A 27,746-nucleotide genomic window follows, 5' to 3' on the forward strand; every position below is an offset into this window, starting at 1 on the left:
TAACAGTATGGACATTTTTATTTTATAAAAGAAAATGCAAAATACTGCTATGAAACTGTACCTAAAGTCACACTCTAAATTCATATCTTGCAGTTGAATTTTTTCAGTTCATCAATTAACTCCAATGAAAACAGACTAAACTTCTGTCCACGGAAGAAACATAGACCAGATTTAAACATGACAATGAAGATGGCTGGCAAGATTAGGCAAAGGGAGTGGTTTTAGCTCTTTTTCAAGTTTTCTTCCTGGAAACATTCTCCATGGCTACGTGAGACTTAAAGCAAACACCGTGACTGTCCTGGCCAGAGAAGAAGGTGAAAGCAGTGTTATAGAGAATTGTAAACGATTCTTCTGCCTTCATCCTGTGATATCCATGTCTCTCAGAGAGGTCTGGCTAAACCAGACTATTCTTTGCAATAGCATTCAAAGTCCTTACTTGGGTCACATCTGTTACCTTTAGAGAATATTCTGAGGTACAAAGAGAGGCTCCCATGGCAACAGAGGGATTTCTGCAATAGAAATAATAAAGGAACAGATAATTAATGAGTTGTTAAATGAGCCCTCCTATACTGGCACTTCATTTTATAGGCTATTTCATGGCCTAGAACAAAGGTAAGTCAAGGATCTTAGACTACTATATTTCATAATTTTTATTAATTAATTACTTGAAATATCTAGTAGCCAAATCTACCAGACAATATAACTGATTTTGCATCTAAAATGTAAGTTGGAAGACTCTTGCTTCTTTTATTTCTTACTTTTCCCAACTTATAAATTATCAACTACTAACTATTAAATTAGAGGAGTACTCTCAAGTATAATAAAAAAACGTAATAGTTTCAATTCCTTAATGTGATAAAATTTCAAAACAACTGAAAATAGAGAGCAAAGGTAAAGGAAGACTATTAAAGGTAGGAGAGATAAAAATAACTATGACTCTTCCAACCTTACACCATAGTTATTGTTTGCTAAAGGAAAGTACAGGTGAATGAGCACACATACTTATCTGTCTGATTTGAAGCTGAGATACTAAATTTGTTTATTATTAACTTTTAACAATGGCTTAATGATATAATGGTTCACCTAAGTTCAGAAGAGCCTGCTTTTTAAAAGCAAGGTAAGAACCGTTTTGCATTGTTTTGTGTGTGTTTTTAAAGAGACTGCCACATGCAGCACCTCATTTGGGTGTGTCTGGAGTCTTGGAAACTTGACTACCATGCATTCTCCTACAAATGGACCTTGAGAGCTTATTTGGAAGGTCTAGCAGGGGAGCGTAGCTATGCGTATACTCATGACCGAAGAACAGTCCTCTCCTCTATCAGGGAAGGTCATGTAGCTTTGGCAGGGATGCACATAGAATAGTGAGGGAGGAAAGGGACACCCGCCTAGGCAGCTAGATCAGCGGAATCAACCCCGGCGATCAATGGGGTGACAGATGTTGCAGCCAGATCACCCTCACATCAATACTTATATACTAATCACAACATTCCATTCACTTATCAAGCCATTAACTAAGGTTTTCCTATGGGGGGAAAATAAAGATCAATCTCATCTCTTCTTGTATGAGTCAAATAATACACTTTTACCGAAACTTCATTCCTGAATCTCTAGCAGACCGAGCAGAACAGTGGAATTCTGTAGCACCAGAACCCTCAAGGATTCTTTGTAGATTTCTGTCTGTTATGCCACCCCCTGTTGGAAAAAATAAGTAATACATTAAAGTAGAATAGAACTTTGCATAAAATTTAATAAATAATAAATTTCCATACTGAAGTTTCTCATTAACTCAAGAATTATTCTCTCTCTCCTAAGCTAGAATAAAGTTAGAAAAGAATGATGAAATACAAACTACAGATTCTGAAGAACAACTGATAAGGTCATAGAACCTATGATGAAATCTTCTATGTCCATTGATTTATATAACAACTAGAGGCCCGGTGCACGAAATTCATGCACGGGGGGGTGTGTGTCCCTCAGCCCAACCTGCACCCTCTCCAATATGGGACCCCTCGAGGGATGTCTGACTGCCCGTTTAGGCCCGATCCTGGTAGGATAGGGCCTAAACAGGCAATCGGACATCCCTCTCACAATCCAGGACTGCTGGCTCCCAACTGCTCACCTGCCTGCCTTCCTGATTGCCCCTAACTGCTTCTGCCTGCCAGCCAGATCACCCCCTAACCACTCCCCGCCAGGCAGATCACCCCCTAACCACTCCCCTGCCAGCCTGATTGATGCCTAACTGCTCCCCTGCCAGCCTGTTTGCCCCTAACTACCCTCCCCTGCAGGCCTGGTCACCCCTAACTTCCCTCCCCTGTAGGCCTGGTCACCCCTAACTGCCCTCCCCTGCAGGCCTGGTCCCCCCCAACTGCCCTTCCCTGCAGGCCTGGTTGCCCCCAACTTCCCTCCTCTGCCAGCCTGGTCACCCCTAACTGCCTTCCCCTGCAGGCTTGATCGCCCCCAACTGCCCTCCCGTGCAGGCCTGGTCCCTCCCAACTGTCCTCCCCTGCTGGCCTGATCGCCCACAACTGCCCTCCCTTGCAGACCTGGTCCCTCCCAACTGCCCTCCCCTGCTGGCCATCTTGTGGCGGCCATCTTGTGTCCAAATGGGGGCAGTCATCTTTGACCACATGGGGGCAGCCATCTTGTGTGTTGGAGTGATGGTCAATTTGCATATTACTCTTTTATTAGATAGGGTGTTATATGTTACAGACTTTAAATCTAAAAAGATTATTCTAGGGCAAGGAAAATCATCTCGAGCGCTCTATCCCTGTTCCCCCTCAATTAAAGAAAAATCAAATTAAAACAAAAGGAGGCCAGGCTAGAGGACAAAGCTACAAAAGCACAGCCTTAGAAATGTGTCTGAAAGGGAACCTCCAAGATTTTCTCTCTGGATCAGCGTTTGAAGACCATGATGTCATTGGAAATGGGAATAATGCCAGGTATTATATAGTTTATTCATTATAATACCAAATTCTTGTTTCATTTCACAGAAGAATCTGAATTTACTTTATAAAAACTGCACAGTCGAGTACTTTATGATGACTCATTTGTTTTGATGAACAATATCTTAAAGTTTGTATATAAAGAATATTCTCAACTGATACCAGATTATTATAAATATAAAATTATTGATCTTTATATCCTTGTCTCCTGATATATAGGAGTATTAAATAAATATTTTTTTTTAATATATTTTATCAATATTTTACAGAGAGGAAGGAAGAGGGATAGAGAGCTAGAAACATCGATGAGAGAGAAACATCGATCAGCTGCCTCCTGCACACCCCCTACTGGGGATGTGCCCGCAACCAAGGTACGTGCCCTTGACCGGAATCGAACCCGGGACCCTTCAGTCCGCAGGCCGACGCTCTATCCACTGAGCCAAACCGGTTTCGGCAATAAATATTTTTAATGACTGATAAAATATGTACTTTGTATCTCAAGTTGCTGAAGTAACTTGACTTTACACACTCTTTTGGACTCATTAACTTTTTTTTCTTAGAGGCACAGTAACATCACTGAGCCCTAAGAAGTAAAAGAATACAGACTGAGAAGTTAGATTTGGATTGGAATTCTGGCTTCACCACTGTGACTCCTCAGTTATGTGATCTTAGATAAATTACTTTAAACCATTGAGCCTCAACTTTTTTAACCAAAAGAGAGATTTCCTCAGAGCTTGTTATAAGGATTAAAAGGCAAATATGTTATTTCCTTCTGACACATAACAAGATGTCTGGCCACTGAAACCATGTTGTTCCAGTTATCAGCAACTTTAGGACATAGATAATACATTTTCGAAACACAGAGTAACACATCTTTACAGTTGGAACCAAAGAGGACAATTAGTTCATATCCTCTCTTTACAGGTGAGGAAACGAACCTATGCTGTAAGCTTCATTATGAAAATCCCTAAAGAGAAACCACTATGTTCTATTTATCTTTAGATTTCTCCATGATGAATATTCATTAGACATTCAGTTTGACTTATCTAGGAATTTTTCCTTTTTGGTACTTATAGTCATGAAATTTTAATAATTTCTTTATAGATCTATTCTGTGAGCTCCTCAAGTAAAATGATTACTTCATATTCATTTCTGTCTTTCATATCCACCACAAAACTTAGCATATAACTAGAGGCCTGGTGCACAAAATTCGTGCACGATGTGTGTGTGTGTGTGTGTGTGTGTGTGTGTGTCCCTTAGCCCAGCCTACACCCTCTCCAATCTGGGACCCCTCGAGGGATGTCCCACTGCCCGTATAGGCCCGATCCCAGGGATCAGGCCTAAATGGGCAGTGGGACATCCCTCTCGCAATCCAGGACTGCTGGCTCCCAACTACTCGTCTGCCTGCCTGCCTGACTGCCCCTAACCGCTTCTGCCTGCCAGCCTGATCACCCCCTAACCACTCCCCTGCAGGCCTGGTTGCCCCTAACTGCCCTTCCCTGCCGGCCCAATAGCCCCTAACTGCCCTCCTTTGCTGGCCCAGTTGCTTCCAACTTCCTTCCCTTGCAGGCCTGGTCCCCCCTGAATGCCCTCCCCCCCTGTAGGCCTGGGTGCCCCCCAACTGTCCACCCCTGCAGGCCCGGATGCCCCCAACTGCCCTCCTCTGCCAGCCCGGTCACCCCTAACTGCCCTCCCCTGCTGGCCTGATCATCCCTAACTGCTCTCCCCTGCTGGCCTGGTCGCCCCCAACTGCCCTCCCCTGCAGGCCTGGTCCCTCCCATCTGCCCTCCCCTGCTGGCCATCTTGTGGTGGCCATCTTGTGTGTTGGAGTGATGGTTAATTTGCATATTATATCTCTATTATATAGGATTATCACTTGCTTGGTAAGGTTTGTTAAACAATCACAAATATTTTCTATACAACATCTTCTCACCTCAAGAGTAAGCCTTTTGAGGAAGTAGTTCCTTGTGTAACTCTGCATGCCTTGCACATAGTAGATAACTTAAAAATTACATAATAAGCAAAGGCAACCTTAATATTAACAATTATCTAAGCCCGGCTATTAACTGTCAAGACTAAACACATTTAGTTTTAAATGGAAATACATTAAAAACAGTTACGTCTCTTTAATAAAGGGTCTCAATTTGACAGATAACATATGCTTTCTATCTGTTCACATTTCAAGGACTTGCTACAGGTCAAAACTTTTCTAAATTTCTGATGCTATCCCTTTGTATGGCCTCTTTTTAAAAGTTGGCCTTTACTTGGCTATCACCATTTTGACCCCTAGTTAGTCTTGGCATCACTGGTAGTGAGACAACCAGACACTCTATGCCTTCTGATGTGATATAATATGACATATACAGAATCACCCATAAAGTACTCTTACCAAAAATATTTAAACAGAATCTAATCAAGCCTTATGATCTAGCTACCAGTTTATAGGCAGTGCAGTGGCTAGGAAATACACACTAAACAATATCAAAAGGAAGCAATTTGATAAATCCAGAAAGTAGGACATTTTACAGGTGAGTAGCCCAAACTTTTTAAATTTCTTTTTTTAAAGCAAGAAAAAGAAAAGAAAAACTTCTATATTAAAAAATATTAAGGTAACAACCAAGTGCAATACTTATTCTTTGATGGGATCCTGATTTGAACATAACAGCTATAAAAAATATTCTGGGGGCAACTAGAGAAAAGAGGGTATTGACTATTAAATGGCATTAAAGAATTAGTGTTTATTTTGATAAATATAATAATGGTATTGTGATTACAATAAAATACCCTTATTTTTTAAAGATGCATAAAGATAAAATGTCATGATGCCTTTAATTGAACTTTAAAATACCTCAGGATAAGAAGAGACAAATGTTACAAAATGTTAAATCTATAAAATGAGTATATACCTTTTTCTACTCTTTTATATGTTTGAGAAATTTAATAATAAGAAAAAATTAAGATAATCTGCATATTTGTCTCCCTCTGATTCTAGGTCACCTTACCCAATTCTTTAGAAATTATTCATTTCTAATGAGCTGTAATGTACTTAATTGATCTTATAGTTATCATCAGGAGCACATGATGCAACTGTGCTGACTACAAAGAAGAATTTGGTGATCAGATTTTCAGGAACTGAGTATTATATCTATCCAGGGATATTATGTTTGCTTACACTTTGTTTACAACTTATACATTTGGCCCTAACACAGAGTAGTAGCAAACTTGGTGTGCCTCACTATAGATGACCATCTTCATTCATAAAATTCTACACTATAGGAGAGCAAACATGGGGAAAGCCCAGTTCTAATCTACTTCTTTTTTTGTTCTTCTCTGAGCTTATCCCTGCTAAAATATTCTCTTCCTTATCTAAAGTTTTAAATTCCAGCAGAGATCTGCCATCTTAAACAATTTAATCAAATGATATATTCTTTCTGAACACCATGTACTAAAACTTTCTCCCATACTGCCCTGCCTCCTTTGCTCTTCCTTCATCACAGTTCAGTGTTATACTAGTGAATGGATAGATAAATAAATACCTGGCATTACCACAATCCTGCCTTTTGCCTGAAAAAAGAAAAAAAATAAACAAGTAAATTTTAATATCTTTCTCTAAATGAAATAGTAAGGCAGTGAGAACAGAAACATAAGTATATTAACTTTTAAAAATTAGTATTAATGTTTACTTTTCAGTAGATCTTTCGTTTCTCTGGGACCTTAGGTAAGTAAGATGTTCAGCAAAGTAACTCTTTCTATCCAGTTATTTATTGTATTACTTTAAAAACTTGTACTGTTATGAACACAAAGAATAGAAGGATACAATATAAATACAGAATAATCGCATCACTTTAAGAAAAGTCATTACTGAAAAATAACACTAATCTGAGCTCTTGGTATGCTATGGGATGGAAGTAGTTGAATTTAAGATTTCAGCAGGAAAGAAAGAACATAGGATAACTGTAAATTATTGGGGGGGAGGGGAGGGGGCAAGAAATATACTTAAATTTTGGATCCTCAACTAAATTCCCTAGCTTATCATACCAATTAAATAAAACCATATGTCAATTTAACTGGGTTTTAAGTAATAAAACTATACTATATGAATTGCTTTAATTTATGATAATTCTAGAAGCTAGGTATTGAAATGTCCTTACTTTTATTCTAATTTCCATCACATTTCTTAAATAAGTTTTGGTGATATATCACTGAAAGTCAAAAGGAAATCACCTTCTTAAAAATGCATACTTAGTGGAACTGCTAGTAGCAGCTAGGTAACAAGGACAGAATAAAAATTACATATTATGTCAAGCTCAACTAATTTTCAGAATAAAACCTTTACATTATATATAAATTGGGTTTCTTCACATGTGGATTCCCTGAGAGGGGTTTTTAATACTGGGCCAGCCAATCCTACCAACCCAACACAATTCTAAGTGATTTGCCTCAACTGTTCAACTTATGTATTCACTCAGTCTACACTACCCAACTCAGGGGTAGGTAGACAATCTTTCTTCTATTGAGTGTTGCTGAACAACAGAAAAAAATTCAACCAAGAACCACCTGTAACTTAGTTTCTTTTTCCATAAAACAATGAAACATTCAACTAATGTATTCAATAAATACAACTAACATTGAAAAATATTTAATTCTATATCATGTCCAGTTAGGACAAATGAGAAAACTGAAAGATGGGCTTAATGTATGGAGCAGAAATGGGGAGAAGAGAAAAAGAGGTATCATGTCCAATGTGAGAAGAGGGGCAGAAGGATCAAGAAAAAAGAGGATACAAAAGGAGAGAACAGAAACTAAAAGAAGGGAATAAAGTAAAAATTAAATAACACCAGAAATAAATGCAAAAAAAGGGAAGAGAAGCAGAAAGTCTCAAAAGCAGTAATAGCATGTAAGCAGTGAAAGAGAAAGGTAATAAGTAGGGAAGAGAATATAGATAGTCATCAACAGAGGGAGAAACCTTTCTCCTTAGGATTAAGACAAGTTATAGATATTTTAATGAGCTCTAAGTAACTAGCAGTGTAAAATTAAGGTGAATATTCAATATGATTGTCTTTTGAGACATTTTATGGAGCAAAGCTACAAATTCTAATGCATTTCCAAAGAGCTAGATATATTGGAGAAGTCATCTATGAAAAGGATTCCAAATTTTTTTAGTTTCAAGAAAGTGAGGGTAAAAAATGATATACTGGTGCAAAAAGGGAAACAGAGACCAACAAATGACTTGGAAAGGATGGTAATAGAAAAAATGATGGATTGCTATAAAATTGTTTTAGTGTAAGTCAATAACAAATTGTATATTCTACACTGTGCAAAATTAGAACCCCCAGACTAGTATTAAGTAACAGGGACACAGTAAAATAATTAAGTGACCTCAAACCCTAACTTCTGGCACAATTTTTCATAATAGCTGGGTTATATGTCATTATGGAAAAATAGCTCCAAAATTACCAAAAAAATATACATATGTACATATATATATTCTGTGAAAATCTATAGATTTTATAAATTTTTTAGAGGACCCCCTTCTGAACAATTTTCTTTAACCATGATTAAATTGATCAATCATGATATTATTTATCAAATGTCATTACTCCATCCAACAAATATTTATTAAGTGCCCAATATATATCAGATACTGTTCTAAGTATGAGAAATACTGTGGTTGAAGGGGTCAAGAATATGCCACCGTGGCAAAAGAATTATTTTGAGCTGAAGACATTTGTTCTTGGAATTCCTTATCTGCCTAAAAGTAGAGCCTCCCAAAAGGACTAAAAAATAATTAAATTGCCATAAATCCCCTCCCTGTACCACATCTAAATAGACATCAGTCATAAAACTATCATATCTCCCATCTATTCTCCTAAGGGTCCATTTACTGTTCCAAAAAGCCATTTGTTTTCTCATAAATACCCTTTCTACTTCTAAGTTCACAAGTGCCCTTTTCCCCTTCCTCTTAGATGGTATATAAGCCCCAAATTTTAAGCACTTCTTTGAGTCACATTTCTTTGTGAACTTTCAAACATAAATTGTAGAGAGCCATCTGGGAAGGCACATGGATACTTTTTTAATTCTTATCAGCTGAGCCCAAGGGCACTGGCAGAATCCTGTTATCAGTACTGATTCCATGTACTTGGAATGAGGAACAAAAAGGACCTTGACCCACCCAAAATAAGGAGCTTACTCAGATCCTGATGAATAGGATCTGGGCACACCCGAAACTCCTTTTTATCATAAAATCCCTTTTGGAAACCAATAAATATGCTGTGTTGTCTGAGGTGAGTGTGACTGTCTCTCTATCAGAGGACAGGAAGCCACCCGGCTCCCAGCTTGAATCTATTTCTGTCTCTTGTCTCTTTCTTTCTCTAATTTCTTAACCCCCAGCTCCTCCCCTCAGGAACCTGTCTTTCTCCCTTTCCCTGCGGGATGCGGAAAAGGAAGAAACACCGCACCACAATAAATACATATGTGACCAAAATCTGTTTTTTTCTTGCTAATTTGTCTATGGTCAGTTGAATTTGTGGGCCCTCTAATACTGAATTTGAGAGGTCAAAGAAAAAGTATTTTGCCCAGCGTTTGGCTCAGTGGTTGAGCATCGACCTATGAGGAGGTCACGGTTTGATTCCCGGTCAGGGCACATGCCTGGGTTGCAGGCTCGATCCCCAATGGGGGGCGTACAGGAGGCAGCTGATCAATGATTCTCTCTCATCATTGATGTTTTTATCTCTCTCTCCTTCTCTCTTCCTCTCCAAAATCAATAAAAATACATATTTTTTTCTTAATCAATCTCTTTTATTTTGTTTTTTTTAAATTTAATAAATCTTTATTGTTCAGATTATTACAATTGTTCCTCTTTTTTTCCCCCCATAGCTCCCCTCCACCAGGTTCCTACCCCACCCTCTGTCCTTACCTCCCCCACACTGTCCTCATCCATAGGTGTACGCTTTTTGTCCAGTCTCTTCCCGCACCCCCCACTCCCCTTTCCCCCCAAGAATTGTCAGTCCACTCCCTTTCTATGCCCCTGATTCTATTATATTCACCAGTTAATTCTGTTCATCAGATTTTTTATTCCCTTGGTTTTTAGATTCACTTGTTGATAGATATGCATTTGTTGTTCATAATTTTTAACTTTATTGTTTTCTTCTTCTTCCTCTTCTTAAATACCTTTCAGCATTTCATATAATACTGGTTTGGTGGTGATGAACTCCTTTAGCTTTTTCTTATCTGTGAAGCTCTTTATCTGACCTTCAATTCTGAATGATAGCTTTGCTGGATAGAGTAATCTTGGTTGTAGGTTCTTGCTAGTCATCACTTTGAATATTTCTTGCCACTCCCGTCTGGCCTGCATAGTTTCTGTTGAGAAATCAGCTGACAGTCCCTATTGGTGCTCCCTTGTAGGTAATTAACTGTTTTTCTCTTGCTGCTTTTAATATTATCTCTTTGTCTTTTGCTCTTGGCATTTTAATTATGATGTGTCTTGGTGTGGTCCTCTTTGGATTCCTTTTGTTTGGGGTTCTGTGCGCTTCCTGGACTTGTAAGTCTATTTCTTTCACTAGGTGGGGGAAGTTTTCTGTCATTATTTCTTCAAATAGGTTTTCAGTATCTTGCTCTCTCTCTTCTTCTGGCACCCCCATAATTCTGATGTTGGTACGCTTGAAGTTGTCCCAGAGGCTTCCTACACTATCTTTATATTTTTGGATTCTTTTTTCTTTTTGCTTTTCTGGTTGGGTGTTTTTTGCTTCTTTGTATTTCAAATCTTTGACTTGGTTCTTGCAATCCTCTAGTCTGCTGTTTGTTCTCTGTATAATATTTTTTATTTCAGTCAGTGTATGCTTAATTTCTAGTTGGTCCTTTTTCATATCCTCGAGGGTCTCGTTAAATTTATCGTCCTTTTCTAGGAAATTCTTGAGAAACCTTATAACCATGGTTTTGAACTCTATATCCAGTCATTTGCTTTCCTCCATTTTCTTCATTTGTGACCTGTTTCTTTGTCTCCGCATTTTGGTTGCTTCCCTGAGTTGATTAGAGTGGCTTTGTGTGCTAGGTGTCCTATAGGGCCCAGTGGCTCAGCCTCCCCAGTTACCTGAGGTGAACACTCTTGGTGCACCCCTTTGTGGGCTGTGTGTGCAGTCTTGTTGTAGTTAAGCCTAGATTGTTGTTAGTATCACTGTGGGGAGTTGACCTCCAGGCCAACTGAGGATCAGCTGTGTCTCCGCTGGGAGAGCTTCTGTGCTCAGCTTGGATGTGGCGGAGTCTCATTGTGGAGCAGACAGCCTTGGTTTCCCGTCAGCCCTGCCCTACGAGGCCCCTGTGTCTCAGTGTCCCGTGGCAATGGCTGTGCGCACCTCTGAGAGAAGGCTGCCCTCGAGTTTCACCCGCTGCCAGACAGTCCCGTTTCTCCCCGAATGAGTCTGGGTACCCAAAGTCTCACCCGGAACTGGAATTCAGTGCAGTCAGGAGGTTTTGTTTCCCTCCCGAACGAGAAAGCCAGCCACGTATTCAGCCGCCCGCCCTTTCCGCGCGCGGGTCTCCGCACCTCTGTCCTCCACAGTTCTTCTGGGTCTCAGTGTCCTTTTATCTTTCCTTCTAGTTGTAGAATTTCCACTCAGCCAGCTTTCCGGTGGTTCTGGACGATGTCCACTCTGTCTTCCAGTTGCAGTTTTGAAATTGTTGTGCAAGGCAGCAGTATTGGTGTTTACCTATGCCGCCATCTTGGTTTCTCCCATATTTTTTTTTTTTTTAAGAAAAAGTGTTTCACCCTGGGCAGTGTGGCTCAGTTGGTTGGGTGTCTCTCGTGTACTGAAAGACTGCTGGTTCAATTTTGGGTCAGGGCACATGCTTGGGTTGTGGGCTTGATCCCAATTGGGGGAAATAAGCGAGTGCAGAAGGCAGCCTATTCATGTTTCACTCTCACATGAATGTTTCTCTCTCTCCCTCTTCCTCTTGCTCTAAAAATCAATTAAAAATGTTTTCTTTTAAAGTATTTCTTCCCTGACATGGTGAACAAGAGCAAGTTCCTACTCTCATGGAGTTTACATGTTCAAGGAAGACAGGTATATTTATATAATAAAATTTCAGGTAGCAATAAGTACAATGGGGAAAAAATTAAGCAAGGTAATAGAGAGTAAAAGGGGAGGGGATATTTCATAAAATTTAATAACTGTTAAGAGAAATAAGTGGAACAAGACTGTTTAGTATTTTCAAATGTACTGAAGCATCTATAAAACAAAATATTATCTAGAAAGCTGAAATGATTTTAAGAAGGAAAACATTATTTAACTGTTTCTTCTAAGTGAAAACTTTCTAAGATAGAAAAATGATACTTTTAAGAGATGAATTCTATCACTTTTTTGGGGGATTATTTATAGCTATATGCTTGCCTAAGGTTATAAAGTGATTTAACAATATAAAGCACATTTTTTGTTATTATCTGAAGTAATCCACAACTATTCTAGGAGGTAGGTACCATTATTATGCTAACTTTGTAGGGGAGGAAACTGAAGTTTAGGATGGTTAGGGCAAGATCACTATAAATAAGAGGCAAAGCCAGGATTTAAACACAGACCTTTCTAAGCCCAAGGCCTAGGTAGGTTTTAACCAGTACATGTATAATATATCTTGAAGGTAATTGTTTCAAGAAGTAAAGTTAGCATGATCCCACTTACACATGAAATCTGAAAAAGTTGAATACATAGAAGCAGAGAGTAGAATGGTGGATACTAGGGGCAGGGAGCTGGAGGAAATAGGGAGATGTTGGTCAAAGGGCACAGAGTTGCAGTTCTTAGGATGAGTAAGTCTAGAGATCTAATGTATAGCATTGGGGGGTTCAGAACAAGCCATTCCAAGATGTGACTCAGTAGTATGCTGATTAATTTGAGCTTTACTTTGAATTTTAGCATCAGGCTTAAGAGAAACTTCTGCCCCTCCCTCCCCTCTAACTGATTAGAAGAACATAGAGGTCTTGCCCATAACAAGCTATTATCAGAGATAACTTCTTTTGACCTATCCATAGGATAGGGCAAACTTTAATTTACTAAACCTCTGTTCTTATCATCCTGCAATGACCCTTTGGAAGCCCCCATCATGCATCCCTAACTTAGGATGTCTTATATACTCATGCTTCCTTTCTTCCTCTGAATTTATGGGGTTCCCATATATATGTATGTATTAAAACTGGTTATTTTCTCTTGTTAATCTGTCTCAGATATATATGATTATTAGACCAGCCAGAAGAACCTTGAGGGTAGAGGAGAGTTTGCTTGTTCCCCACAATATTATAACTATAGTTAATAACGCCATATTTAAAATTTGCTAAGAGTAGATTTCAGGTGCTCTCACCACACATACACATGCAAGCACGCCCCTTGGTCATGACCATAATACAAATGCCCTGTACTTACTATATACTTAATAAATATTTGTAAAATCAGTAAGTTCCAGACTAGCAAAGTCACATCAGATCCTTATGTGAAATGTCTAAAAAGTATTTTCATGACTATACAAAAGGTATCTACCCAGGAACACTAAATATTATTATTAAAAATAGCAGTAGTAATAATAGAAACTAACATGTATTAAAATGTATTATATGCCATGTTCTGTGCTAAGGCTCTTAGATATCTTATCTCTACCAATCCTCAGAGCAATCCTATAAAAGAAATATTAAACTTATTTCAACTTCACAATTGAGGAAACAGAGGTTTAAAGGTTAGTGATGTACTCCACATTACACAGCAAATAAATTTCAAACCTAAGTCTCAAATCCAGAACACTTTCTTCTCAAATTCCATACACATTAATTAGAATGCCTCTATACTGATGTCAGAAAATTATAGGCATTCCCCCAATTATAAGGCCATCTTCTGACTGCTCTAAAAATGTTGCTAATTAACACATCAGGGCATACAAGAGAAAAATATTGTATTTCTTCCTATCCTATATAATAAAAGGCTAATATGCAAATTGACTGAACTGCGGAATGACCAGTCGCTATGATGCGCACTGACCACCAGGGGGCAGATGCTCAATGCAAAAGCTGCCCCCTGGTGGCCAGTGCGCTCCCACAGGGGTGCGCTGCTCAGCCAGAAGCCGGGCTCATGGCTGGCAAGTGCAGCGGCAGTGGCAAGAGCCTCTCCCGCCTCCATGGCAGCGCTAAGGATGTCAGCAGTGCTAAGGATGTCCAACTACCAGCTTAAGGGGACAGGGCGTAAGCCGGCAGTCGGACATCCCCTGAGGGCTCCTGGACTGCAAGAGGGCGCAGACCAGGCTGAGGGACCCTCCGAGTCACGAATCTTGTGCACTGGGTCTCTACTCTTGATATAAAGAAAGAAATGAGAGAAGAATATAGTTTTAGTGTTAGAATTCACCTAAAATGATAATTACCTCAAATTTTATATGGGATCTCCTGAGTATACATAGATAGTGAGAAGATATGGCTTAAAACTATGCAATAAGATGGCAGAGAAAAAGTAAAATTTGCTCTGGTTACCCAAATTAGGTAAGATCTGTCTATAATCTGATTTTAAGAGCCTTGATTACTAAAAGAGCTCATGTGAAAGAAGTAAGAATTATATAAATATATTATTGCATACTTATTTTTTTCCTAGAGAGTAAACTTGAAGTCAGTAATATTTAGTTTCACAACCCATCTGAACAGCAGAATATCGGGAGAACCACAACAGTCTTAGGAAGAAAAGAAATTGCGTATACCTGATCTATGAGTCGCTTTATTAGAGGTAGCCCTTCTAGCGCTGAACTGTCACAGCCACTGGTCAACACGCGTTCAAACCCCAAGGTTAAGAGAGTCTCTAGCGCTGCCATTGGATCGTGAACCATGTCAAAGGCTGAAATAAATAAAATTGATTTGAATTTTGAACAGCTATCAGTAACACAGTGATGATTAAAATGTAGTATATACACAGTGGTGTGCTGGACCTGGCTGGTACTGGCTTGTAGGAGTCCATTGTTAAATATTCAGAAATTTTGTAAGCATGATTGTTAATCCATTGGCAGTTTGAAATCACTTAAGGTGGGAGTATTTTTTTTAAATCCTCACCTGAGTTTATGTTATTATTATCAATTTTAGAGAGAGAAAAAGGGGAGAGGTGGAGAGAGGGAAACATCAATTGGTTCCTTCCAGTACGACCTGCAATCTGGGTATATGCTCTGACTGGGAATTGAACCCTAGACCTTTTGATATACAGGATGATGCTTCAACAAACTGAGCCACACCGGCCAGAGCAAGGTGGGAGTATTTAAACCACAGAAATCAACAAATACTACATATCAGGGTTTTTCCCCTAAGAGCCAGTTTACCAGCACACCACAGTCTGCATACAACTGATGGTATGCATGATCATTTAGGTGGTACACATCTGAATAGATGCATTTACTTAAATGCAAATCAGAGTGAAAATTTTCCATTTCTCATTACTTATAAAATGTTCTCTTTAAAATAAATTTATTTAGGATTTATTTTAAGAAAATTATTAAATAAATTTGCACAGGAAGCAATCAGGTATGATAAAATTGTAAATGTGATAGGCAAGTGACTCAAATTTGGGAAAGTCTGCCTGAGGCTTCAGACAAACTGAATAAGTAGGATGAAATATTACAAGCCCTAAAAAAGACCTTGGTTCACATTCTCATTATGGACTAATAGCTTGTTCTAATCTATTTACCCTGCATACCCAGGCTCATTGTACAAAGACAGTTGTTTACAACAGATTGCATGAGGTTGATTTCCCATCTTACTTTCTGAAAGACATCTCTCCTCCTCAAAGAGTAAACCTCAAACAGAAAAATTACTTGTGGTTTGGTTTTCAACACTGCTGTATGATATGGAAGTTCTAATATATGAGGAATTAGGTGCTAGGACCCTTCCTTTCACCATTAAGTGTATGGAGGCAGCTAAATCTATTATTTTCCCTTTTTTGGTGGCAGCATCTTCTCACCAGTGATACTATCTCATTACATATATGAGTGAAAAAATGTGGAACCCAGGCCTATATAAAAATTTGAGAACATGAAAATATTTTAAAACTTACTGAATAGTTTAATAAAGTTATATAAAATAGGTTAGTATAAGTGCCTGCAGGTATGACTGAAGAGTCAATTTTGTGATGCAAAGACAAAGAACAGAAATTTGAAATGATTTTCTTTTTTTTTAAATAGAGAATTGTATTTTATTTACTTATTTATTTTATATATTTATTTATTATTTTACATATATATTTTTTATTTCAGAGAGGAAGGGCGAGGGAGAGAGAGATAGAAACATCAATGTTAAGAGAGAACCATTGATCGACAGCCTCCTGCATGCCCCTTATACTGGGGATCGAGCCCACAACTTGGACATGTGCCCTTGACCAGAATTGAACCCGGGACCCTTCAGTCCACAGGCTAACGCTCTATCCACTGAGCCAAACTGGCCAGGGCTGAAATGATTTTCTTAGTTTAAGAACAAAAAAATATTCAATATGATAAATTTATTTTGAATTATTTACAATATCAAATTTAAACCATATGTTTTTCAGATAAATGCTTACTAATTAAAATTACTTGTCATATTCAAACACTTTTTTTGACTAGCCTCAAGGTTCTGACTTTTAAGCAATCTGACAACTTTTAGTTATTGCTAGTTAATGAAAAGCACTGCTAAATAGCATGTCAAAAAAAACCAGTTTTCTGGTGGTATTATCCATTTAAAGAAAAACAAAGTAATAACTGCTTTATTTCTAGTTTATATAAATGGATGCAAGTGCTGGTATCTACTCTTATCCTAATCTCTGAATGTCTACAAAAGGTCAGAAAAACATTCAACCATTTCTCAAAAATACTACCAAGTCAAAAAAAGATTGACTGAAGACTTCCTTCTTTTCTTGTACAATAGCAGCGCCCTCTGAAGGCAAAATGAATTGTTCCTTCATTTTACCAATGTTTAGAAAAAGTGTATAGAAATTATAACTGATTTAGAGATAGAAAGTACTTTTATATGAAATTAGATACATTTTAGAAATTATTCTGATGTAGATAAGTTATTAATAATGTAAAGCAATTTTGTGCACTGTAGTGAACATCTATTTCTTCATTGACAATCCAGCATCTATTTCTTCTTTCCTCCTTCCTAACAGAATCCAGTTCTTTTTCAGATATCCACCCCCCTCTCTGCCCATGAATCAAATGTTCTTCTAGAGAAGCTGACCTCACTCCTAGATACAGAAATAGTCTTGTCAACCTTAACAAGCAGTAAATTTCATTTCACTGGTCACAGAAATTTATTCTTTTGGGGGTTGCATAAGACCTAAGCCAATCTAATAAAAATGAATCTCAGGATTCTTGCTTGGAATGCTGTGACAAGTATATATACTCATAGGCAATGCTTACTCTCTCCCTCTGTTATAGCCCCCCACCATCTATATCTATCTATCTATCTATCTATCTATCTATCTATCTATCTATCTATATTGATTTCAGAGAGCAGGAGAGAGGGAGAGAGATAGAAACATCAATGATGAGAGAGAATCATTGATTGGCTGCTTCCTGCACACCCCCTACTGGGGATCAAGCCCATAATCCGGGCATGTGCCCTTGACCAGAACTGAATCTGGGACTCTTCAGTCTGCAGGCTGATGCTCTATCCACTGAGCCAAACCAGCTAGGGCCCCACCATCTACTTTTTTTTTCACCACCATCTATTTTTAACAACTTTTCACAACTAAGGCTTCATATATTCTAGAAATTGTGTATTTCTAAATTTACAACTGTTAGTCCCAAGATCAGTATAAAGAAACCAATTGGGCCCTGGCTGGTGTGGCTCAGTTGGTTGAGAGTCATCCCATGAGCACCAAAAGGTTGCAGGTTCAATTCCTGGGCACATACCCAAGGCACATGCCCAGGTTACTAGTTTGGTCCCCAGTAGAAGTGGGTGCGGGAGGCAGCTGATCGTTGTTTCTCTTTCTCTCTCTCTCTCTCTCTCTCTCTCTCTCTCTCTCTCTCTCTCTCTCTCTCTCTCTCTCTCTCTCTCTCCTTCCCTCTCACTTCCACTCTCTCTAAAATAAAAAAAAGAAACCAACTGGTAACACTGTAACACTATAGAATTGTGTTCCAAACAAAGGTTGTGACATTTGGTGAAATTAGAAAGCTGACAATATTCAGTAGAATTTCTAAAATGGAAATGACTCACCTCGGTGGAAAGTGACTGGCAGAGGACGGCACATAGCTATAAAAGAAAGTCACATAACAACATGAATGATGAGATCATAATTGATTACTATATATATAGAATTCTCCATGTTAGATGGGACTTTTACATATCTTCCTCTCCTAAGTGAACTGAAATAATAATAAAATGGCAGCCTTTCAAATTCATAAGTCCTATGTTTCCATTAATCTCTGATTTTTATATTTAAAAAATAATCATCGACTTCTTAGAGGCACCAAATAAAAATTATATAATCTAGCTAGCTACTACAAGGGCAGCATTTTATCTATTACTCACTCCTCTGAGAATCTTCAAGAATACTTGGCCTAGTGATATAGATAATTTACTTCTGTCCTCTCCACATTTCCCCATCCTCACCAAATGCAAAAGCTTTTGTAGTTTTTGGTGCAATAGTTGAAAGAATCAAGGTAAACTTTCCTTTAATTCTCCAGGAACGTGGAAAAACCTGATCTATAGAAAAGAGTCAGGAAGACTATGCCACACATACCCCATGCCCAAACATCTAAAAACTCGACTGCTTATTATAGTTAGTATAAGTTCCTGAAAAGTCAGTTTTGTGATTGTGCTTTTCTATACTGGGAATATTAAATGCATGCAACATTAGAGGCTTTTTGGTCTCAGATACAAATTCTTACCCACAAGCGACATGCACAGCTCTTTGTCAATGTGTCCATCTTCAGTCAATGCCCCAAATACCAAACCATCAGCACCATAAAGCTTGGCAAGACGAATGTCAGCCTTCATCACCTCAACTTCACGATCTGAATATAAAAAATCACCTCCGCGTGGCCGAATCATCACAAAAACTGGGATCTGGACACATTGCTTCACTACTTGAAGGACACCTATAAGAATAGGAATCAGACTAATTAAAATACAAATGTGAGCTAGAAGCTCAAGGAAGTCAATAAAATATTATTGGTCTTTTACACACACTCTTATGATAGTATCACTTCTACAAGAAATGGAAGTTGACTGAGGAAACCAGAGAAAAGTGGACCTAAAAGGAAAAAAGGATACTGAGAAGAAAAAAATAGCCCATTAGTTAAGTAATAAGAAAATCAAAGATAAAAGAGAACAACTTAGAAAACAGAAGGAAGTTAATGCATTTTAAAAGCTCTTGTCAGTTCCCAAAACCAGGAAGTCGAAGTTCAATTCCCGGTCAGGGTACATGTCCGGGTTGCAGACTCCATCCCCAGTAGGAGGCATGCAGGAGGCAGTTGATCAGTGATTCTCATCATTGATTTTTCTATCTCTCTATCCCTCTCTTTCCTCTCTCTGAAATCAATAAAAATACATTTTTTAAAAAAGAACATTTATAAATAAATAAATACACTTGTCAGTTGAACAAAAATTCTCTTACTGGTATGTAACATTTGAAAGTATAATTAACTACCAGGTTATTATATGTTCTGCCACTGTATTCCTTTTTTTTTTTTTTTTTTTTAATATATTCTATTTTTACAGAGAGGAAGGGAGAGGGATAGAGAGCCAGAAACATCGATGAGAGAGAAACATCGATCAGCTGCCTCCTGCACACCCCCCACTGGGGATGTGCCCGCAACCAAGGTACATGCCCTTGACCGGAATCGAACCTGGGACCCTTCAGTCCGCAGGCTGGTGCTCTATCCACTGAGCCACACCAGTCAGGGCATGCCACTGTATTCCTAAGAACAGGTTTTTCCTTTCTAATTGATTACAGCTCTACTGAAAACCTACTATAGAGATGGTTGCACAGTGCTCAAGTTTATGATCCTTTAATGGACAAAGTCATTTAGCAAAGATCTTTTTTTGAAACAGATATGTAAAAGGAAGCAAAGTTCTACTTGTTTGTGATTTCATACAGAGATCCATTAATAAAAAGTACCTAAAAATTACACAATTCATAACTAGCTCAGAACTCAATAGTTTATGATCTGTGGCAAGCACCATTAGTGTTTATCCAATATGAATTTACTTTTCTTTCCTTGCTGAAAGAACCCCAATTTTGCATGGGCTATCAATATGCCTAACACCAAGCAATGAATCATGATTGCTGTTGCAAAAAAACCAGATTGCAGTAAAATTTACAGATATGTTCTAGAGATGTCATAGGATGTCTAGGGAATGCCCTTCTTTAGTGAGAATATTTCAAAAGACTATTGCATGTATATACCTTTTACACTAAACAATGCCATCATCAACCTCAAAATAATATACGCCTTACATTCAATAAAAAAATTATCAGACAGGCCCTAGCCGGTTTGGCTCAGTGGATAAAGCATTGGCCTGTGGACTAAAGGATCCTGGGTTTGATTCCGGTTAAGGGCATATACCTGGGTTGCAAGCTCGATCTCCAGTAGGGGGCATGAAGGAGGTGGCCAATCAATGATTCTCTCATCATTGATGTTTCTATCTCTCTCTCCCTCTCTGAAATCAATGAAAAAATATTTTAAAAAAATTATCAGGCAGGAAAACAAGATACATCATGAGGCAATAAATCAATCAAACAAAATCAACCTAGAACTCATACAGATGTTAGAATTAGCAGCCAAGTCACTAAAATAGCTATTAGAACTTTAATCCATACATTCAAAATGTTAAGAAGCTGCATGGGAGATATTACAGACTCAAACTTCTAGAGATGAAAATTAAAATGTGTAAGATGAAAAGCACAGTAGGTGGGATTAACAGTGATAAGACATTGCAGAGAAAAGATTAGTAAACTTGAAAACAAAGCAACAGGATCTATACAAAATGAAACAGAGAAAAAGAAGACAAGAACAGTTCATCAGTGAATTGTAGAACAAATATAATCAATTATAATCAATTGAAAATATTCAATTATAAGTATAACTGAAGTCTCTAAAAGAGGGAGTGAAGGACATTGAAAGCTGAAAATTTTCCAAATGTGATAAAAAGTATAAATGCACAGATCTAAGAAACATGAAGAAAATTACACTCAGGTACATCATAATCAAATCGCTCCAAACCAAAAATAAAGGAAAAATATCTTAAAAGCAACCAGAGCTTGTTTGCAGGTTCTAGCAGGGGAGCACAGCTACTCCTATACCCTTGACCGAAGACCAGTCCTCTCCTTTTTGTTCAAGCACACACGCAGCTTCGGGAAGGACACACATGGATCAGTGAGGGAGGAAGGGGACACCCACCTAGCCAGCCAGATCAGCCATGTCAACCATGGTGATCAATGGGGTAACAGATGTCGCAGCCAGATTGCCCTCACATCCTAAAAGATAACTGACTCTTTAAAAAATATCAGAGTTGTGAAAATTGTTGTGAACCTTGCTGGCAGGTTAAACAACTGTGGAGTGATCAACCTCAGATTTGATGTGTAACTCAAGATCTAGAAAATGGCAGACTAACCTGCTTCTGGCATATCAGTTTGGTTTCATTGTACTGACAACATCAGTGGGCATCAAGGATGATGAAGAAGCAAGACCAAAATACATGGGAGGGAAAATCCTGGGATTCTTTTTCTAGGGATGTACTACATGTGTGCAAATAAAATGCCTCAGTGAAAATAATAACAAGTAGTGTGCAATTTTTAACATATGTAGAAGTAAAACGTATGTCAACAACACAAAGACCAGAAGGGGAGAAATGAAAACAAAACTCAATAAACTAAAGATGCCAAAATGGAAAGATAAAAGAAAACTCTGGTTGTTGATATTACTGCACAGCAACTGAACCAATATTAAGAGCAACTACCTATATCTCAACTTTTTAATGTCTAAAAAATCTTCTTGATCACATCTTTGAAGTTTATTTACAACCAGAAGCATATCTAACTGATACAATATCCATAGCATAGTTAACATGTTAGTAACATTGTAAAGGATTCCAATGAAACAAATTATCAATTGTCTCTAGGAATCCAAAAAATGGACACTTACCCATGCTTGGTGTGATTCCTCCTTCCAATAAGCCAGAACATAATTCAATCCGACCAGCACCTGTGATTTTTAAAAAAAGCATTGCTCAGCATAAAAAATTTTTGAAAATTAAAAAATATTTTTAAAGGCACCAAAGGACTTATATGCATGCATATAAGCATAACCAATGGAAACAGATACTAGAGGGGTAAGGGCATGGGGGGGGGGGGTGTGGAACAGGAGAGGTCAATGGGGGGAAAAGGAGACATATGTAATACTTTAAACAATAAAGAATTTTTTTAAAAGCATTGCTCAAAAATTACTGCCCCAAATAAACTCCTTTAATAGCAAACTTAATATTTTTCCAAATATAGAACAAAAAGTGTTAGAAATAGAGAAATCAAATTATAAAACTAACATAAAAGTCTATTTTTAATTCCACCTACACTCTCCAACTCACATTATGTTATTGGTAGTCAAATTTAAGTGTTAACTCAAGTTAAACTAGGTCTCTTAAAATTTTGTATTACAGTGTTGTCTCTCCATGTACAAGGAAGGGACTTAGAATTAAGAAGTTTCTAGCATTAGCTGGTTTGGCTCAGTGGACACAACATCAGCCTGGGGACTGAAGGGTTCTGGGCTCAATTCTGGTCAAGGGCACATGCCCAAGTTTCAGGCTAAATCCCCAGTAGGGGGTCTGCAGGAGGCAGCCAATCAATGACTCTCATCATTGATGTTCCTATCTCTCTCTCTCCCTCTCCCCTCCTCTCTGAAATCAACAAAAAAATATTTTTTAAAAAAGAAGTTTCTAGATTGACCATAGTGGAACTCTGGACTCTTCACTAATAAGAAAATAACAATGTTTTCCAAGAGAGTCTTTATTATTCTAACCTAGATTCTCGATTCCAATAATTACAAGCTGTTGTTGTTCCTTGTGATTAAGCCCAGCTTTAAAAAGCATAGTTATTTTAAACAGCTTAATTCAAGGTAATTTCAAGAATAGAAAAATACTGAAAGCTAAAGAACTCAGACTATGGGGTTATGTCAAAAGGTCTCAGGAACTAGTTTGAAAAGGCTACTCCCTACCCGTCAAAGACGGGACATTTTGAGCATCAATAAGAAGAATAACTACAGTGTGTTAAAATATATCAAATATGTCCAAATCTAGGTTTATAATGATAAAAAAATTCACTGGAGAATAGAGAACTCATTATCTCAAAAATCAGTAATTAAGGGAAAAGAAGCAAGTATTTATTCTGCCTTTCTTTTATACCCAAACAGATGATGAGGGAAAATCTTCTTTATAGAAGTATACCGCTAATATAATGTAAACAAATGCTAAACTTAATATTGTACCATTTTGCAAACCCTACTAAAATATGCATTGCTAAAATTATTAGATGAAAGTTAACAAGCAACCTTATAAAGAATCGATTAAGCTGACAATATCTGAATCCATTGATCAATCTTAATATCACAAAAATAGAAGAAACTAAGATGTTATCCTCCTAATGTGATGCAACAGAGAGTAGTATAACAATGTTATCTGTAAAGTACTTACAAGAAACTCAGATCTGAACCTGATTAAGCCTTTGGGTTAACCATAATTTTACAGGAAATATAGGAGTCTGAGGAACATATTAAATGATACTAAATATACAGTCAGCAAAATTGAGAATGTAGAATATTCTAAGAGATGAAAATCACAGTTTCATTAACAAACTACAAGGAAAAAAAAGAAAGAATTAAAGAAGAGAAACACTGAAATAGACAAAAGACATAACAAATAAAATGTTTGGATCTTGATTCAAAGAACTGTAAAACAAAACAAAACTGTATGAGCTAATAGGAGAAATCTGAAAACTAACTGGGTATTTTTGATGATATTAAGAAACAAAGTTTTAAGACATGTTAGTGATATTAAGGTTATTTTTTTTTTAATTTTCCTTTTAAAGAAACATACTAAATTATTTGAGGATGAAATGACATGATGTCTGAGATTTGCTCCAGATGGAAGGTAATTATATAGATCAGAGGTCAGCAAACTACTATGGCTCACAGGCAAAGGTCCACAGTTTATTTTTGTTATGGCCTGCAAGTTGAAAAAAGTTTTTTTTTAAATAACATCTTTATTGACATATAATTCACATACCATAGAATGCACCCTTTTAAAGTGTGTAATTCAATGGTTTTTAGCATACTCACGAAGTTTTGCAACCATTACCATAATCAATCTTACATTTTTAAACCCCCTCCAACAAAAAACTCCCACCCTTTAGCAGTCACTTTCCTCTCTCTCCATGTTCCTCAGCCTTAGGCAACCACTAATCTACTTTCTGTGTCCATAAATTTGCTTATTCTGGACATTTCATATAAGTAGAATCATACACTACATGGTATTATTTTTACTATTTGTTTTCCCACTTATAATAATCTTTTAAAATTCATCTATGCTGCAGCATGTACCAGTACTTCGTTGTTTTTTTATTGCCAAATTAACAACGGTTTTTACATTTTCTTTTTTTTTAAACTATATTTTATTGATATTTTACAGAGAGGAAGGGAGAGGGATAGAGAGCTAGAAACATCGATGAGAGAGAAACATCGATCAGCTGCCTCCTGCACACACCCTACTGGGGATGTGCCCGCAACCAAAGTACGTGCCGTGCCCTTGACCGGAATCGAACCCGGGACCCTTGAGTCCGCAGGCTGACGCTCTATCCACTGAGCCAAACCGGTTTCGGCCGGTTTTTACATTTTCAAAGGATTTTTTAAAAATATATTTTTCAGTGGGAGGTGTGCAGGAGGCAGCTGATCGATGTTTCTCTCTCATCGATGTTTCTAGCTCTCTATCCCTCTCTCTTCCTCTCTGTAAAATATCAATAAAATATATTTAAAAAAAAAAATATATATATATATTTATTGATTTCAGAGTGGAAGGGAGAGGGAGAGAGAGATAGACACATCAATGATCAGAGAGATAATTAATGATTGGCTGCCTCCTGCATGCCCTGCACTGGGGATTGAGCCCGCAACCCGGACATGTGCCCTGACTGAGAATCAAACTGTGACCTCCTAATTCATAGGTTGATGCTCAACCATTGAGCCACCCAGGTTGAACTCAAAGGATTATTTTTAAAAACAAAGATGATGAAGCCCTGGTCTGGTAAGTCAATTGGTTAGAGCATCATCTGGGAATGCCAAGGTTGCAGGTTGGATCCCTACTCAGGGTACATACAAAAATCAACTAATGAATGCATAAATAAGTGAAACAACAAATTGATCTCTTTCTAAAAAACACACACAAATAAATAAATAAATAAAATATTTTTCAAAAAAACCCACAAAGAAGATGCAACAAAGACCAAATGTGGCAAGCAAGGTTGAAAATATATACTATGTTGCTCTTTACAAAAGTTTGTAGACACCACCACCCGCCCCCACCACCACCCACCAACACTCAAAAGAGATGAAAGATTGGTCATGTACTAAAAATGAGTGAAGCTAAGTAATGGGTACATGGGGATTCATTATACTATTTTCTCTATTTTTATATATGCTTGAAATTTTCTATAATAAAAAACTAAAAAAATTTCCTGATCCTGAAATGCTTCCTATTAAAGCAGTTCACAGTGCAAAAGAAACCTTAAGGTAAAAATAAGGTAAAAAAAAAAAAAAAAAAAAAAAAAGATAAAGGTAGAAATCCTAATAATGAAAATGATAACAAATCTCTAAAATCATCTTTAAATCAATTAATTTGAAAAAAATAAATCTTTGCTAAGTTAAAAAAAATGAAGTTGATGAGTAAGCAATATTGTGGACACTAACTCAAAATGTAAACTACTAGGGAGTAAGACTAAAACATCATAATTTTCCAGTAGGTTTTTTAGTTGTTTTCAAAAGAATTAATAGAATCCTTCCGAATCACAAAGGCTCCCAAGGTCAGTTCACAGGATTCATTTTCAGTCTCTTAAAAGGACTGTAGCCCGGCAGTGTGGTTCAGTGGTTGAGTGTCGACACATGATTCAAGAGGTCACTGGTTCAATTCCCGATCAGGGCACATGACCAGGTTGCAGGTTCAATCCCCAGTTGGGCACATGCAGGAGGCAGCCAATTGATGATGTTTTTCCCGAATTGGTGTTTCTATCTCTCTATTCCTCTCCCTTCCTCTCTCTCTAAAAATCAATTAAAAAACATATTTTTTAAAAAAGGACTGGAAACTATCATTCATTCTCCAATTTTTCTTACCTCCTCTTTCTGCATTTACAGCCGACTCCACTGAATCAACACACACTTCCATGAGAAATCCATTTGCTGTCCCTAAAATACATGAAAAACAATGCAATACCATGATGGGACTATTTATCCAGACCAATCTACCACTATCATTTTATATTTTGCTGCCAAAATTCAAATGTCCAATATAGGAAAGTGTATAAGTATATAAGGGCCCATGAATGCAATAAAATATGTTAATTATAAAACTGATGTCTTTGGACTATGAAATAAGAACACTAACATACAAAAAATTATACTGGAAACAATATTTACTGAATGCCAAATTAATCTTCCTAAAACACAGACCTCATCATCACATTCCAGGTCAAGATTCTTTCAATGCTTCTCAATGAGTGCCTGCAGAATACGTTAAAACTTGTTTACAAGGAATATATGTTTAAGTGCTAGGATGGACTTCAAATCCTGCCCCCCTCCATACTTGTATGATTTTAGACAAATTATTTAGCCTAAGTTGTCTATACAACTTAGTAGGTTGTAGTACCTACCCCAGAGTAGTGAAGATAAATCATGTAAAGTGATACTATCAACTAAATGTGCAAAACATACTAGTTTCATTAACTACAAGGTATTTTCTCTATATGCCTCCAGTTGTCCCTAATCCTCATTCCTGCTCTTGCTTATGCCATCTCCTCAATCCACAAAGTCCTTCCAGTTCCATCTTTGACTGCTAAACTCTTCCAAGACTCATGTCAAACCATATTTCCATGACACTTCCTCTCTCCCAAAGTAGGAAATTGTATCTCCCTTTTTTGAACTCATATAACTCTTTATAAGTTATATGTTCTTTAAAACACTAACTGTATCTCTTCAAAATACGATTTTCTATCTGTTATTATTTATGTAGATAAGTGTCTGATCCCTCTTACTTGATCTAAAGTTTGTAAATAAGGTCTTTTTCCCCACAAAGTTTATTTTTTAACTTACTGATTTTAGACAGGGAGGAGGGGGGAGGGAAGAGAGGGAAAGAAAGAGAAACATCATTCTGTTGTTCCATTTATTCATGCATTCATTGGTTGATTCTTGTATGTGCCCTGACCAGGGATCGAACCCACAACCTTGGCATATTGTGAGGATGCTCTAATGAGCTAAGCCACACGGCCAAGGCCTAATAAGGTCTTTATGTGAGAAATCTTTATTATCACCCACAGTAAGCACAGTGTCTACCATGGTCCACAATAGTCAAGCAAACATTTACTAAAGGCTGAATAATTACAAATTCATAAAAAGTCACATATCTGCACTAAAAAGTATGATGAAAATAGTTTTGCATTTTTTCTGTAAGCTAAACACATAATTTTTAAAAATTAAGAATTCTGAATGCATACTTCATTCAATATCTGAAAGAATGGTTACCACATACTGATAATGATTACAACTAGGTGCTGGGATTTGGAATGCCTTTAC

The 27,746-nt window shown here is 37.4% G+C and overlaps 1 protein-coding gene across 3 annotated transcripts in view; it reads right to left on the reverse strand.

Moving 5' to 3' along the window:
* CUTC (cutC copper transporter) overlaps positions 1–27,746 on the reverse strand; it is a 29,560-nt gene continuing 1,814 nt past the window's right edge. The window contains exons 2-10 of one of the 3 annotated variants that reach the window (XM_080688084.1): positions 26,292–26,363; positions 22,065–22,124; positions 18,807–19,016; positions 18,133–18,168; positions 14,658–14,791; positions 6,479–6,506; positions 1,587–1,692; positions 455–509; positions 1–298 (exon numbers count right to left, since the gene is read on the reverse strand). In XM_080688084.1, coding sequence (XP_080544210.1) covers positions 233–298; positions 455–509; positions 1,587–1,692; positions 6,479–6,506; positions 14,658–14,791; positions 18,133–18,168; positions 18,807–19,016; positions 22,065–22,124; positions 26,292–26,363 — 767 coding nt within the window. In that variant the 3' untranslated portion in view covers positions 1–232. Of the gene's footprint in view, positions 510–1,586; positions 1,693–6,478; positions 6,507–14,657; positions 14,792–18,132; positions 18,169–18,806; positions 19,017–22,064; positions 22,125–26,291; positions 26,364–27,746 lie in introns of all 3 variants that reach the window. The other 2 variants (XM_080688085.1, XM_080688086.1) reach the window with 2 other exon arrangements.

This window comes from Plecotus auritus (assembly GCF_963455305.1).
Source record: "Plecotus auritus genome assembly, chromosome: 9".
In the NCBI taxonomy this organism is placed as follows: domain Eukaryota; kingdom Metazoa; phylum Chordata; class Mammalia; order Chiroptera; family Vespertilionidae; genus Plecotus; species Plecotus auritus.